Genomic DNA, 16,247 nt, shown 5'->3' with positions numbered 1-16,247 from the left:
ACTGCCTTCATTTTTTTTATATGGCTGCTAGGAAGGATTAAGTTCTAGCTACAGCTGGCATTGCTGGTCCATTCTGTTAATAACGCACAGCATGGTAGGATTTTAGCTGCCTCTCTCTATTCTCAAACCAGCTGGATGGTGGCAACATTATACATCCACTGGCTGTAAAATTCAACGGCTCTAATATTCATTCCACACTCTTTGGATTCCGATTCCCGCTCAGGATGCCAAGGCAGCTCTGGAGGTTTACCGCCGGGGGTGGATTAACCACTAAGCACAGCTTCGCTGCGTTTGCTTGTTAATCCGTGGCAAGCAGTTTCCCGTGGGTTTCACTTCTCTGGCCCCGTGGCAGCCAGGTGTGAGTGTGCACTGCAGATTGGTGACAAGGCACAATTGGACCTCGGTATGTAGCCTGTTTATTGGGTAGTCTCTCCCCGTTCACCACTTCCTCTTCCCTTCTGTCTTATGGCTCTGAATCCTCTCAATGCAGAAATCCCCTCCTGGGCTGATTCAGAAGCCCTCGCCCGCTCCTGTGGACGCTGGAGTTAGGCTAACCTTATATAGATAGCGGTGTCTGCCTACGCGTGCTGAAAAGAGCCAAGAATAGCTTCTGCCCTTTGCCTCCAGGCCTCCCTGCTCCCACGCCCCCACACCTACCAGAGGCCTTCTGGAAATGACCAGTGTGGTGGCCCTTAGCCAATCAGCTCCCTGCACTAGAGCCGAGACTCACACACTCTGGTGGGTGCCTTCCAGGATGTGCAGTGCCTGAAGGTTTCCTGGGTGATGGGACCCAGGCCAGATGGCCCAGTGGGCATCACAGAGGCACTCATTCAGGCTGAACCATCAGCCAGGCTGGAGGGAGGGGGCATGAGCACCGATCATGTTGTTTCCTGCGCCTCAAAATACACTGGAGTCCCCGGCTGGGATAGCTAACCCTCTTGGCTGCTAACTCCTAAGTTTGAGGTTTGAGTTCATTCAGAGGCACCTTGAATGAAAGAGCTGGTGCTCACTCATTCTCACCTGGCTTACTCATTCTCTTTGGAGGAGGCAGAGACTGAAGCTCGAGCCTAAAATCTCGTGTTTGCCATTGAAACAACACTAAGACGCACAGTCCTCACACACGTGCTGTCACCATGGCTCAGACAATCTACGGTGCCCATGTCCCTCCTCACTGCAGCAGAGGACTCAGGTTCAGAGAGGGACAGTGTCATGGCCAAGGTCACACAGCACTTCTGTGGCAAGGATAACATCTGAGTGCATGTGTGCAGCCTCCAGCCCAAGACCGCTCCAGCTGAGGGAGCAGCCACACAGCCCCTGCCTCAGCTACTGAGCTGTCTGTCCCGCAGAGGCTGCAAACTGCGGCCCATGGGTTGTCTCCAACCTACAGACTGTGGCATTGGCCTGCATGATATATCTACATTAAAAATACGAGAACCTAGGGGAGCTCTGGTGGCCTAGTGGCAAGGAGCTGCAACTACAATGCCAGAGGCACACGGTTCGAATCCACCAGATGCTCTGCCGCGAAAGGAGGGACAGTCTCCTCCTGTACCAGTCAGATCTGATTTGACGGTACACACACACACACACACAAGAGAACCAAGCAAACCTGAATTGGTTGCTGACTTAAAAACTTTTCTTACATAAAATTCTAGGTGACCAGCATTTTTGGGTATTATTTTTGGTTCTGGGTGTTGTTTTTTTTGGTGGGTTTTTGTTTTGTTTTGCTTTGCTTTGTTGGTTTTTGTTTTTATGCGATTGGCATTTTGAAAAGAATGGAAAATCTAGCATCTTTGGTCCACGCTGCTGTGTGGGGTCACCTTCCGGCTGGAGCTGAGCATAAGCTGCTCCTGTGAAGACGTCTGCATTTGAGCTCACCGCAAACCCAATGGGGCCTGTTCAGTTCACTCCTGTGGCCACTGGCCCCATCGTCAGTGGACGAGGAGAAGCACCCAGGTGGAGTTGCGCTTTGCAGCCTTGTGGTTCTGAAGACCTGGCTTCCTCCGGGCACGGCTCATGGACTTGGCCCTCAGAGGGCTCTGGCCATAGGTGTCTCACTCAGTTGTGTGACTGTGAGAATGTCACTTCCCCTTGTGTGGTCACAGGACACCCCCGTTTAGGTCTGAGTGAGTGGCCCAGGCAGAAATCCTTATAAGGTAAAATGAGAAGAATGCCCCCTAGCTGGGGGCTTCCCTCAACAGGTTCACCCCAAAACTAAACCAAGAGCTCCTCAGAGCAGGAGACTCAGGACAGGCCTCCTGCAGCCCCTGGGTGGTGCAAATGGCTAATGAACGTGGCTGTTAACCAAAAGCTTGGCGGTTTGAGTTCACACAGGTGTTTTGAGGGGAAAAGCCTGATGATCTATTCATGAAGAAAAAAACAAAACAAAAAACACACCAAACCCAAATCAGCCATTGAAACTCCTACAGAGAGAACTGTTTAAAAGGGATATATGATTGGGTATTATTGTCATGACAGGAGTCCAGAATGAAGGCTGCACTGTGGAGTGGACTTGGGGCGAGGGATTGCATAACAATGAAAGAGTTTTCTTTTACTTTTCAAGGAGAAGAGTCAATCTGGGCGGGGGAGGGGGTGGGCAGGGAGCAAAGTACCAACAATGAATGACTAGAAACCCTAAGTCTCTGTAAACTTTCCTTAAAATTAATAATTAAAAAAAGGAAATTCCTACGGAGCACACAGTTCTGTTCTGAGTTACCGGGAATCGAATCAACTCAATGACCACTGGTTTCCTCACAGCGTTAGACGCTTTACAAGGCCAGCAACAACCCCGTACAGTTTGGGAATGAACTCTCTCCAGACCAGTAGAGTGTGCGTCAGATTACCCAGTCAGCGAAGTCAGCGATCTGCAGGGGACAAGTTCATGGTTTTCTCACCACATCAAAGATTCTGCTTCTAGGTCCACTTGCACCTCTGTCAGCATCTTCGTACAGAATCAAACCCCTTCTCCGATTTACAATCCGGTCCAGCGAGCAAGGTAAACCTGGGCTTGCTAATGCCCACTTCCACTCTCCTTGCCTATTGGGTTGTTGTTGTTGTGTGCTGTCGAGTTAGAACCGACCCTCAGCTGACCCTCCAGCGTATTTTCAGGGGCAGTAGATCTCACAAGACTGTCCATCTTTCTCCTGCGGAGCAGCTGATGGATTCAAACCACACACTTTTGGGACTGGAGCGCAACTTCTTACCACTTAGCCACCAGAGCTCTGCCCAATAAGAACACAGACTAACTGGCTACACACAAGAGTGAGATTTCTAGGAATACACGACCTGCCCACCCATCTTACTAGCCAAGTGGCTTGGCTAAGTTACATATGTCTCTGGGTGTCAGTTTTCAGAACTGACAAATGGAGATCATAATGGTTCCTACCACAGAGAGTTGTTGAAATAATTCAGTGAGCTGAAATGAGAAACATTAGGGAGCTCTGGTGGCCTAGTGGCAAGAAGCTGCACTGCAATCCCAGAGGTATGCAGTTCGAATCCACCAGATGCTCTGCTGGAGAAGGAGGGACAATCTCCTCCTGTACCAGTCAGATCCGATTTGACAGTACACGTACACACACACACACACACACAAATAATAAAATGAAAAACTTTTAAAAAGATAATTATTTAGAAGTGTATCTGATACAGTGTAAGTGCTTCATAAATGTTAACTGTTATTATCATTTTTTTTCTTTAAGTCATCCATTTTTATTATTGTCATCTATTTTGTAGGGGTAAAGAATGTAGCAAATGGGTCAGAGTTGTATGACAAACAGACAAACAAACCTCCCAAAACACTCAGGGTTTGTACAGGTCGCTCTATCTACATCTGGGCAGGGCTGTCCGGCGGCTTAGCTGCAGCAGTTGCACTTCTCCGATGCCCCTTTGCAGACGTAGCCCTGGGCACCCTCGGCACAGCCCAGGGGGCAGCAGCTCTTTTGCAGGAGGTACATTCGCACTCTTGACATTTGCAGGATCCAGTGCAGGTGCAGAAGCCACTGGCAGAGCAGGAGCAGTTGGGGTCCGTGACAAGTTAAAGTGGTAGCCGCAGTCCATAGGCAGTTGAACCGGTAATGACGCTTTGCACTTGAAGAGCGATTTCGGAGCAGAGGCTGCAGCCATCTGTTTCTGTAGCTGAAAGAAGCCGAGTCCTTCTTAAATGTTTTTTTTTCCTTTAACACGGGACATAAGGTCATCTGCCCAAGGTCACAAAGCTAGGAAAGGACAGAACTGTGATCTGAAGTCAGGTTTGCTCCCCTTAAAACCAGGGAAAGGGCGAGCTCTCGTGGCCTAGTGGCAAGAAGCTGCAACTGCAATCTCAGAGATGCACGGTTCGAATCCACCAGATGCTCTGCTGGAGAAGGAGGAACAATCTCCTCCTGTACCAGTCAGATCTGATTTGACGGTACACAAAAAAAAACAACAATGAAATAAAATAAATTTAAAAAAAAATCAAGAAAAGAGCTGGAGAGGAAGGACAGAACCACTGGAACTGAGCCTCAGTTTCTTCCTCTGTAAAATGGGTCTGGTTTTACCTCCTTGCTATGTGTCAAATTAGAGAAGTTCCCTGGGCTCCTCCCACTCTATTCGCTAGCTCCTGTGGGTGGAAAGAGTGTGGGAAGAGGATGAGGCCGCTGGCCCAGCCCCCGAGGATGTGGGCCCAGGCAGGGAGGGGCAAGGTGGCCAGAGGCTTCCTAAAGGGTGGAAAAGCAGAAGCAACAAGCTTTTCCCCCCTCTGAGTCCCAGAGGAAACAACTTCTCCGACTTCCTCAGCATCTGCCACTAGAGCCGCTTTCGGGGAACATGAGGATCCTCCGGGGGGCAGGAGAGAACCTCCTCAGGACGGGGTAGGTGTGGGGCGTTGGGAACCACGGGCATAAAATACAGTCAACAATCGGGTGAGGGGTGTGAGCCATAGGATTCAAGCTCTGCATTCCCTGACAATGTTGTTGTTGTGTACCGTTGAGTCGGAACGGACCCAGAACTGACCCTCCAGTGGATTTTCAGAGGAAATAAATGACCCTGGAGGACACTACCCATCTTCTTCCTGCAAAGCAGTTGTACATTTGAACTTCATACCTTTGGGTTGACAGCACAGTTCCTTACCACCTTCTTTGAGGGAGGATGGGCAGTCTCCTCGCATGCAATTAACTGCCTCTGAAAACCCACTGGAGGGTCAGCTATGTGTCGGTTCAACTCTTCAGTATCCAACAAGAAGCAGCCCCTAACACTCGCTCTCTGACAGTGTGGTCTTGGGTAAGTCCTCAACTTTTTGAGCTTCAGTTTGGCCCTCTGTGAAATGGATATAATATCTACAAAGTTCTTGAATGAACAGCAGGAGAAAATAGACGCGTGGGACTTCTCCACTCAGTGCTTGGCTCAATGTAAGTGCTTATTGACTGTCAGCTAGTGTCCTGATAATTCACATCAGTACAGGGCTGGCCTCCAAAATCACTGACAACTAGCTTTTAGTTCATAAAATTATTTCTATTAGGAGCTATTTACTGCCTCTGAAAACCTGCTGGAGGGTCAGCTATGGGTCAGTTCCGACTGGATGGCACAAAACAACGACAACAACAGTGTTCCAAATACCAGTCGTCCAAAAGGAAAGGTAGTTGAGTCTCAAATTTCAAATGTCTTTAGGGCCAGAAAGGAAAAGCAGCTGTGTGTGGCCACGTGGGATACGGTGGGGTGTGAATGGTGTACCGGAGAGCCCTGGTAGCACGGTGGTTAAAGTGGCTGCTTGAACCCTCTCATGACGTTGTGGAAGATGTATCAGTCTGCATCTATGGACATGACAGCCTTGGAAACACCATGGGGTGGTTCTGCTCTGTCCTGTGGGGGTCACTAAGAGTCGGCAGGACTCAATGGCAAAGACTTTTGCGGATGGGACCTGTACTGTTGTTTTGTTTCATAAGCTCCACGAGAACAAGGAGTTTGGTTGGCTTTATTTGGTTCTGTTTCTCCAATGGCTGTTTTTCCGTTGTTGTCCTTATGCATCCTCGAGTTGACTATGATTCACAGAGACTCTATGAATGGCTGTGAACCTTGCTCTATCCTGGGCCATCTCGACCATCAACAGTGCACTTCCAGCTACAGACCAGAAACACGCTCATAAAGGAGGAAGGTCCAGATCACACTATACGCCAAGCAAGAGATGCAGTCGAGTATTGTGGTTGTTCGCTCTCCTTTCTCTTCCACCTGCATTTCTCTCAGTGACAATCTCTTGAGCCTGTAGCCCTCACAGGACGGGAACCATGGACTCAGCAGCCCAGATTTTTCTCCCTCATCTCCTAGCAGCCCCTGACCCTTCTCTGATAACAAACTATCAAGAATAACTCTAAGGAAGCTCTGATTGGTTCAGCTTTGCCATGCGACCTATGGGAGGGTCACTGTGGCTGGTACACCTTGAATGTGCCCTGTCTCCGAGGCTAAGAGGCCAGCCAGCCCAGAAAGGGCGTGCGAGGCAGGGTGCAGGGACAGAGGACGGATAATCATTCTCATGATCACCTAATTTCCTTGTGCAGGTTGAGGTTCTGGCACTTGGGGTCCCGCAAGGCCCTAGCCCTGCTGCAGGCCACCTGGAACCACTTCTCCCAGCCCGTCCCGGCCAGCCGTGGCCAGCTGCTGACCCAGTTCCTGCTGTGTGGTGTCCTGGCCGCTGCTGCCGCAGGTCTGATCCATCACTGGCTGGTGTCCTCGCTGCACTGCCCCCCAGGACCCTCTGCCATGGCGGCTGCTGCTTGTGGCCTTCTGGTCGCCCTGGGCCTAGGGCTGGTAGCCCCCGTCCGCTGCCTGTTTGCACTCAGTGTGCCCACCGTGGGCACCGAGCAGGGCCGCCGGCTGCTCCTGTCCTACAGTACTGTCACCCTGGCCACCACCGCGGTGCCCAACGTCTTGTCCAACGTGAGGGCGGCTGGGCGCGTCCTGCGGTGCGTCACTGAGGGCTCCCTCGAGAATCTGCTCAACACCACCCGGCAGCTGGAGGAGGCGTCCAGGGTCCTGGACTCTGCACACCAGGCGGGGGCCAGGCGCCTGACGCTGGAGACCCAGGGCAGCGGCTCTGCCTTCCGGCTTCACATGCTCAGGGTCACGAAGCAGGTCCTGGAGGACTTCTCGGACCTGGAGGCCAGGGCCCGGGCCACAGCCCTGGGGGCCCAGAGAGTGGTCACAGGGCTCTTGGTACTGGGCCTCCTGGTGGAATCTGCCTGGTACCTCCACCGCTACCTGACTGACCTGCACTTTGACAATGTCTATGTCACCCGGCAGCTGGCTGGACAGCTGGCTGAAGCCCAGGCCACACACCTGGTGGCCTCGCCCCCGGCCTGGCTGCTGCATACAACCCGGCCCAGGCTGTCCCCGGAGGAGCTGCTGCACTGTCTCCTACGGCTGGGGCTGCTCGCCCTGCTGCTGGTGGTCACAGCTACGACGGTGGCCACAGACCACGTGGCCTTCCTTCTGGCCCAGGCGGCCGTGGACTGGGCTCAGAAGCTGTCAAGTGTACCCATCAAGCTCACGATCAAGTATGATGTAAGTGCCATGATGGGGAGTCTGTAGATTCCTTTAACCCTTAACTCACCACTACATTTTCCTTGCCTTCCCCTTGGGTCCTGGGATAAACCATGGGCAACTCAGCATCCACAGATTAACTGATTGACTATATTTTTACACAGAACACAAATATCTTCTAAGGTTGGTTGCTAATTGCTTCTCCCCATCCCACCATTGACTCCAGGTACATTTGTACATGTGCCAAGCTAATATTTTTACAGCAATATGTAAAAAACCATTATCTTAGTTATATTTCTAGAAGGCCTGGAGCCATAGTGGCTTACGTGTTGGGCTGAAACGTCAGGGGTTCAAATCTACCACCTGACTGATGGGAGACTGAAGAGGCTCTTTTTTCCCCATTAAGATTTTCAGTCTCAGGGAGCTCTGGTGGCCCAGTGGCAAGAAGCTGCACTGCAATCCCAGAGGTAAGCAGTTCAAATCCACCAGATGCTCTGCTGAAGAAGGAGGGACAATCTCCTCCTGTACCAGTCAGATCCCATTTGACACAAAATAAAATCAAAGAAAAGAAATTTTTTAGAGGTTTAAAAAAAAATATTTATAGTTTCAGAATCCCAGTGACATGTATCCATCCATCCAAACCCATGTAATTAGTGATGGTGGTGAGGGATTTGAGAGCAGGAAGAAGGGAGCCACTGAAAAAAACGTAGAGGTTGTGCGTTATTTGCATAAAAAGACTATAATTTCACAATAGCTCAAGGAGGTGGGTTCTGTTCTTATCACACATTGAAGTTATTCTTTTAACTGCTACCCAGTTATCAGTGAGTTAAATCAGTTAATCAGCTAAAATACTCTTTTACAAGTGGCAAGATATCTTAGACTCACTTTCCTCTTTTGTACAAATTAGACAAGTCCTCCTTACCTTCCAGACTCATGAGTCTTAAATGTGGTGATAACATTTCCAAAAGCACCTTAGCACGCTTCACAACACATCAATGTTTGGTACATGGTTGTTGAGTGGTGTCAGAACGACTCCAACTCACAGCAACACTGCAGGCCAGAGTGGAACTGCGCCCGACAGTGTCTGAGGCTGTAACTCCTTCGAGACATTCTTTAGCAGAGCAGCCAGCAGGCTCAAACTGTCAACCTTTCACTAGCAGCCAAGCACTCAACCACTGTGCCACCAAGCCTCTTTTAATAAGGGGTAGCACTGTTAGTAACCCACACATTTCCCTGGTGGGGGGTTAGGAACGGTCTAGACCAGAGCTGGCAAATGATGACCCATGGACACTTGGTTTGTAAATAAAGTTTTATTGCAGCATAGCCATGTCCATTCATTCATATATATTGTCTGCAGCTGTGTGGTTGCAACAGGGCCCACATGGTCCACAAGCTGGACTATTCACTCGCTGGCCCTTCACAGAAAAGCTTGCTGACTACTGATCAAGATTGTTGTTGTTGTTATTGTTGAGTCAGAACCGACCCATAGCTGACTCACCAGTGGGTTTTCAGAGACTGTTCATCCTTCTCCTGCCAATAAATGTGAGCTATTAATGTTATTAACTCAGGATCTGACACTTTCGTATGTTTTATGGCATGAACTTTTGAGTGAGATTTCACCATTAAAAATGAAAAAAGACAAAAGACTTGTGGCTCAAGAAAAGACTGAAAGCTTCTAATTTTGTTCTTCTAATTTTGTTCAGTGGAAGCTCTGGTGGCCTAGTGGGTAAAGAATTGTCCTGCCAACCCAAAGGCAGGCAGTTCTAATCCACCAGCTACTAGAGCAAAATGGACAATCTCCTCCCATGAGGGATACAGCCTCTGAAAACCTGCTGGAGGGTCAGCTGCAGGTGGGTTCCCACACGACAGTGAGTCTGAACTGAGCACTCCATGCTTGCTCGCGCTCTGCCTTTGATACGGTCCCACCCTTCAGGAGCTTCCTTCCGGTTTCTGAGGTTCTAAATTCCAGTGGAAGAAGGATTGCTCTTCTTTCTTCCAAGGAGCCCCTGGTGGATCCCAACCACCAAAGACTCGAGCCTTTTGGGGTTAGCAAGGACTACAACACAGGAGCTCCCACTCTATAGACTAGGAAAATGTCTTTTAAATTGCATGAAATCAATTTAGGAGATCATGGCCAGCTTTATCATTATTATTGAAACATAATAGACTAGAAAATTATTGGTGTATTATCAGAGATAAAACTATATTGCTTGTTGAAATTGTTCTGCATTTGCAATGTAATCTTTGCCTGGAAGTCACTGTAAGATTCAGTTTTGCTGTAAGATGCAGTAAAGAAATGGGCCAGGCAATGGCCTAAATGGGCTGCCTGATTTATGCATTTTACCAAATTTAAGATTCCTTTGATTGTCAACTGTGTTATGTAGGTGTGAAAATCTTATGAAGGAAAGAAAATACTACCCCTTAAACCACGACATGACAAAGGACTCTTTTATCATTTACTTTGTTGTTGTTGTTGTTGTTGATGTTCACAAGAATTCAGTTAGTCTTGTTTAACAGATTTGTTTGGGTTAATGTGCTTGCTGCTAAAAGAAAGGTTAACGGTTTGAGTCCCTCAGAGGTGCAGACAGGAAGACCTGCTGATGTACTTCTGAAAAAAACAGCTATTGAAGGACTGGTTCAAAATTGGGAAGAGTGTACACCAGGGATGTGTCCTATCTCCATGCCTTTTCAACCTATATGCAGAACAGATTATCCGGGAGGCTGGACTCTATGATGAGAAATGTGGCATCAGGACTGGAGGAAGATTCATCAACAATCTGCGTTATGCAGATGACACAACCCTGCTTGCTGAAACTGGGGAGGACCTGAAGTGCTTGCTGCAGAGGGTCAAGGACTGCAGCCTCCAATATGGATTGAGGCTCAGTGTCAAGAAGACAAAGATTCTCACCAGTGGGCCAATTGGCAGCATCAGAATGGATGGTGAAGAGATTGAGATTGTTCACAGCTTTAGTCTGCTTGGCTCCATAGTCAACACTCTTGGCACCAGCAGTCAGGAAAGTAAAAGACGTATTGCGATGGGAAAGTCTGCTGTGGGGGACCTCTCCAAAGTACTAAAGAGCAATGGTGTCACTCTGGAGACTAAGGTCCACCTGATACGGGCCATGGTCTTTGCAATCACTTGCTATGCGTGTTCCTTTGGGTTGGCAGCACAACTCTTTCTCACTAAGCCAGAGCTCAGAGATAGTCATAATGAAAATAATAGCATTTGCTTGGTGCTCTTCAAGCAGCACAAAGCTTGTTTCATACTCCCAGTCTCATCCGATCCTCCCCAGTCCCCAGCTATTTAGTATAAATAGCCACAGGGGCTATTTCTGTGCCCATTTTGCAGATGAGGTCAGAGAAAGTCCAGGAGTGATGGGAGGAGAGGATGGCAGAAAGTCTGTCCTATTGACCCAGTCTTTTTTCCTCTTCTCTCTCTGCTTTTCAAAGTCATCATACACTTTGCTGGACTTCATCCACTTCCTATTCAACCAGCCGCCACCAGAGACGCCTTTCGTGTCCGCCCATTCCTCCTACCAGTGGGAGCTGCACTTTGTCTCCCCAGGCTGCCAGCTGCTGCCCGCACAGTGCCCTCACACAGCTGCCTCCCTCGCCGCGGGGACCCTGCAGCTCCTGGCCTGTGTCACCGTCCTCCTGGAGACCTATGCCCGCCGCCTGCGGCATGCCATCGCTGCATCCTTCTTCACCAGCCAGGAGACCAGGAGGGTCCGTCACCTGCGTTCCAGGCTCCAGCGAAGGTATGACAGGCATTGCTGCCAGCAGCCTTTCCCCGCCCCAGAGTGGGAAGCCAATGCCATGCCTACCAGGACACTTCAGAAAGAACAGGGGACAGTGGGAAGAGACGTGGAGCCCCATGCCCCAGAGTGTTCATCCTGGCCCCTCTGCTGTGTGACGTTGGAGAGGTCACTTCATCTCTCTGAGCCTGTTTCCACGTCTGCATAATGGCTATGGAAACATCTGATGGGACCTGCTCTCCCTGCAGGAATGGGGTGAGGGTGGAGTGAGACAGTGGATACCAAGATGCACATGGTAAATAGTAAAGGATGATGCAGGGAAGAAATGGAGGAAGAATGGAGCCAGCTCCCAGTTCCTCCAGACAAGCTGGAAGGTTATCAAAGCTCTCGTCTCCATTCCCCACTTTAATAGTTAGTGAGGACTCTGTCTGGGAATTTGCCTGACATTCCTGAGTGGGCCTTATTTATATGCCTCTGAATCCTCCTGGAACTTATTTATAGTAATTTAAATTTTCTGGATTTTACAAATAAATATATTTATTCAATCCTAAATGAGATCCCCTTACTCGTTAGCATCCACTTCTTTCAGGGACTCCCCACTGAGGATTAGTGTGTGCTGTTGTTGTTGTTGTTGGATGCTGTCGAGGAAGCACGACTCATATCAACCCTATGAACAAGAGATCTGAATCCTGTACTAGCCTGTGTCAACCTTACAGTCTCTGACATTGCCCCAGTCACTGTTAATCCACATGGAGAAGCAAATAAAAATACAGGACACACACCATTACATTTGAATTTTAGATAAATAGTAAGTTCAGGAAGAGGAGTGGAGCAGCTGGATTCTACAAAGGTGTGTTTTCTGGTTTTGCTAAGGCTTGGGGTGACTGTTGCTCACAATTGGGTGTGAGCTGACTGAATTTACCCTGGTATTTTAAAAGGCATTTGGTTGCCCGTTCGGGGCTGCTTTAATCTGTATCACTCGGGCCTGGTTTTAGTTGTTTTCAGTCAACTACTCTTCCAAGTATTACAGCATTGGTCTGTCAATTTGCTGTACAGAGATAACTCATGGTTGCTGTGATGGTAAACACCGTGACACTGATGTATCAAATGTGAAAATATTTACCCATGGTGGACAGTGTTTGATGGAGCTCTCAAATTAAAACAATCTTGGAAGCAGGAGTGGCATCCACTTCCAAAATAGCCTGCCTCTGGAAATTCTATGAACTTGGAGAAACGATGACAGTTATACAAGTGTCCAGGTCTTTCGTTCATAGGGTCACTTTGAGTCGTCCATGACTTGACTGCATTTAACAACAACAACAGTGATCATAAAGACATCTATCTTGGAGGAAGCAGAGCCAGAGATGCTCTTTGCAGCAAGAGTGGCAAGACATGGCATGCGGAGAGGCCAGTCACTGGGGAAAGGCTTAGTAACGTGGAGGGTCGGTGGAAAAGGAGACACTCAGTGAGATGGACTGGCAGAGCGGCTGCAGCAGTGGGTTCGACACACTAGCAATCAAGACGATGGTCCAGGAGCTGCAGAGTTTTGTTCTGTTACACCACAGATTGTGCTGTTATTGCTAAACACAATTGCATTAACTAAAACTCCCGTCAACCCAATGGACAACAGATGAAAACCCTGCCCTGTCCTGCACCCTCCTGGCAGCATGATCACCACGTTCAAGTCCTTCGTTGCAGTCACTGTGTCAATGCATCTCGTTGAAGAGCTCCTCTCCTTCATGGACCCTTAATTTTACAAGCAAGGTCTCCGTGGAATCAACCTGATGGCACCCAAAGACAACAAAATAAAACATAATAATGAAGAGATCATAAAAACAGAAAGCAATGAAAAGAAGCCACTTTACTGACGTGTACTCTGTGTGATACTTGTTGGGAGGAGGCAGGGAGGGTGGCCTTATTCTTCCCGCCACATTCTCCTCCCAGCATCCTTTCCTTCTCCATGATCCATTTCTCCTGAGACGTGAGTGGGACAAGATGGAGCTGTGCTGTGCCCTGGACCAAGCACCCATTCTCCCTCCTCTCCTGCTTTGGCCCCCTCCCAATCCTGACCAGATCGGTCTGGGATATCTCAGATCCTCCATGGGAGACAACCTCCTCAACTCTCCGTTCCTCTTTATGTGTTTGCAACAGGAGTAAGGAAACTATTTGAGCTGTGGCGTTGTGCCTCCACGTTCTTACACTCCAAGAGTCAAGTTCTCTAATTTGCTGGGTTAGTTTCTAGGCTTTTTTTTTATGGAATGTAGGTGGTGAGAAAATAAGAAAATTAAAAGAGAAAAATGAGCTGCTAACTTTATTTTTTTTTTTAAAAAAAAAAGAGCAATTGTGGGCTGCATTGGATTCCTTGTTTGGTAGGATTTAATTACAAATAAGATATTGCTCTATATATTAGGGTAGTGGGGACAGGATTTACCACAGGAAATTGCAAAGCTGTTGGAAGGACAGAAGGGGGCTGTAGGACTGGTCCTCCAGGAATGAGCTTCCAGAGTTGGCTCATTCAGAGAGCTCATCTGTGACACGGAGGGAGGCTACAAAATCAGAAAGCCACCACACCAACGAGTGGCTCTCAGATGCATCATCTTGGCTATGTCCAAGGATAAAGAAAGCAGCAACATTACAACACTGTAAAGGCAAGATCTGTCTGGCTCAGCAAAACACGACTGGCCCAGGCTTGCCTGCATCTCTTACAAGTTTAATGTTTCAATAGTAAGTTCTCGGTTTAACACAGTTCACAGTCTTCAGCAGGGTGGCCACCTCATATAACTCTAGGGGGTGCAGCTCACATCTCAGGCCTATGACATCTGCAAGGCTGCACTTGGTGGCCCCACCCTCATGGCAGAAAAAGCAGCAGCAGTAACCACGCTTCCACTTCCTTCCACCTGCCGGATCTCACAGGTGCCTCTGACTGAATGGATCTAACTCACACCTGGACATTAGCTGCAAGGGAGTCTGGGAAACGTCCTTTTGAGCTGTTCAACTCTGAAGTCCAGAAAGACACACCAAAATAAACCCAACCTTGACATTACTTCCCCATGAACACAACTGAAATAAAAATTTAATTAAAAATAACCAAGCCATAGGATTGTAAAATGGTACAACCACTCTGAAAGGCAACTTGGCATTTCCTTAAAAAGCTGAACATAGAAATTCCATATGACCCAGCTATTCTACCTCTTTGAACATACCCCAAGAAAATGAGAACTGAGGCACAAACAGAAATGTGTACTCCAATTGTTCATAGCAGCATTATTCACTATTGAAAGAACATGGAAACAGCCCAAATGTCCAACCACAATCAAATAGATTGTGAAATTATGGTACATTGACATGAAGCAATACTATACAGCATGTAGGAGTAATGATTTTGTACATTACTACCTAACTTGGGAGGGACTGGAGAGCATTTAATTCAGTCCCATAAGGACGAATACCGTATAAAACCGTTATTGTAGAACGTGTATGAGGTTCCAAGGCGGGGAAGGTGGGAGCAGAGGGGGGAGGATGCGCGGGGGCGGGGAGGATGATTAATCACACAATTTGATGAGTGGAGGGAGGGTGGATAAAGGAAATGAGAAAGATCTGGTATGGAAAACAATGTCTAGAAACTTTGTTAACTAAACCAGTTGTTGTTGTTAAGTGCCATCGAGTCGAGTATAAAAGAAAAAAATTTCTTTTTTAAAAAAAATTTTATTTCATTATTTTTCTGTGTGTACTGTCAAATCAGATCTGACTGGTACAGGAGGAGATTGTTCCTCCTTCTCCAGCAGAGCATCTGGTGGATTTGAACTGTGCACCTCTGAGCTTGCATTTGCAGCTTCTTGCCACTAGGCCGCCAGAGCTCACCAGAAAAAAATTTCTTTTAAATAATAAAAAAAAATAACCAAGCCAGTTTTTAAAATGACATCATTCTAGAATGTTTTCTTTCCAGATGATGACTGAGAAGCATAAAAAAAAAAAAAAAAAAATAAAATGGTGCCAGGTACCACAACAGTAACAGAACTTTGCTGTTTTTTTTTTTAAATGGAGTATGCTGATGTCCGTATTATTTTTGTTCCCATGACTGCAGAATCTGGAAAACCTGTTGCAGGTATTGATGCATAACACAGTGCAATGGGCAGTCTCCTCCCATGAGATTAAGTACCTCTGAAAATCCACTGGAGGGACAGCTCTGGGTCAGTTCCAACTACAGAACAGAACAACAGTGGTCCCAGGTGGGAGAACAGGATTGCCTCAAAGGGCTCCCCAGACTACATCTTTAGAGAAACACACGGCCACTTTGTTTTCCTGTGGAGTAGCTAGAGGGGTTGTTCTGTCAACCTTTCGGTTAGCAGCCAAATACTAAACTGCTGCACCACTTGGGCTCATGAATTTGGGCCGTGTGCCCTGATATTTTCATTCTGGCTCATTCAATGCTGTTAATTTCCATTAAAATTTACTGGTAAGGTTCTACCAAATTGGAAATCCTGCTGAGAAGGGTGGATTGGCTACCGCACGCACACCCTAGTTGTAGACACTTGTTGGAGTCAGAAGGGGGAACAGGCAGGACGCTGAGACATAAGAAAGAGTAAATGTCAGAGGGGCAGCTGAGCCAGTCTATTGACCGGGATGGAGAAAAAGGATTTCAACCAGTTTGCGTTTCATTTTCGCTCCCTCCTTTAGAATATTCTTGAGAAACACGATCAAAGCAACCTTTACTTTGAATCTTTGTTGTTGCCAAAAACGTTTACTTGAATGCCAAGATCCAGCAGGGCCCGCTGACCTGGCTTCCTACAGGTCACACGTGATTACAATGGAACAAGTCAGGCTGCAGGGGATGTCGCAGAGGGCCCAGGCTGTGGTCACTCAGATCCAGGCCTGCTCCCAGGATTTCTGATCTGGCCCTTTTGACTGGGTCTGACGTCCAAAGGCGCCTCGAAGTGGCTGGGTTTTCAAATCGATGGAAACAAATGCTGGAGTTGGTTCCCCAGC

The 16,247-nt window shown here is 48.0% G+C and overlaps 2 protein-coding genes across 2 annotated transcripts; one reads left to right on the top strand and one right to left on the bottom strand.

Annotated features, from left to right (window-relative positions):
- Positions 1–3,848: 3,848 nt before the first annotated feature.
- Positions 3,849–4,802, bottom strand: LOC102865862 (metallothionein-1E-like). Its single transcript, XM_006881745.1, is given in 3 exon segments — positions 3,849–3,934; positions 3,937–4,029; positions 4,781–4,802. Coding segments are annotated over 3 exon segments (201 nt in total).
- OCSTAMP (osteoclast stimulatory transmembrane protein) lies at positions 4,801–11,469 on the top strand. The gene is made up of 3 exons (XM_006881744.1): positions 4,801–4,844; positions 6,525–7,527; positions 10,957–11,469. Exons 1-3 carry the CDS (start codon positions 4,801–4,803, stop codon positions 11,467–11,469), a joined length of 1,560 nt encoding a protein of 519 aa, XP_006881806.1.
- The last annotated feature ends 4,778 nt before the right edge of the window (positions 11,470–16,247 follow it).

This window comes from Elephantulus edwardii, unplaced genomic scaffold, assembly GCF_000299155.1.
Source record: "Elephantulus edwardii isolate Elephantulus edwardi_28Jun2011 unplaced genomic scaffold, EleEdw1.0 scaffold00015, whole genome shotgun sequence".
Lineage (NCBI taxonomy): Eukaryota > Metazoa > Chordata > Mammalia > Macroscelidea > Macroscelididae > Elephantulus > Elephantulus edwardii.
The sequence above is the reverse complement of the archived record's forward strand: the minus strand, read 5'-3'. Positions and strand labels throughout refer to the sequence as shown.

What these genes read in the sequence shown, in the direction of transcription:
- OCSTAMP (XM_006881744.1), top strand. Translation starts at nt 4,801, where the DNA reads ATGAGGATCCTCCGGGGGGCAGGAGAGAACCTCCTCAGGACGGG. An exon ending in GAGAACCTCCTCAGGACGGG is followed by an intron (nt 4,845 to 6,524) that starts GTAGGTGTGGGG and finishes TTCCTTGTGCAG; the next exon opens with GTTGAGGTTCTGGCACTTGG. An exon ending in AGCTCACGATCAAGTATGAT is followed by an intron (nt 7,528 to 10,956) that starts GTAAGTGCCATG and finishes TGCTTTTCAAAG; the next exon opens with TCATCATACACTTTGCTGGA.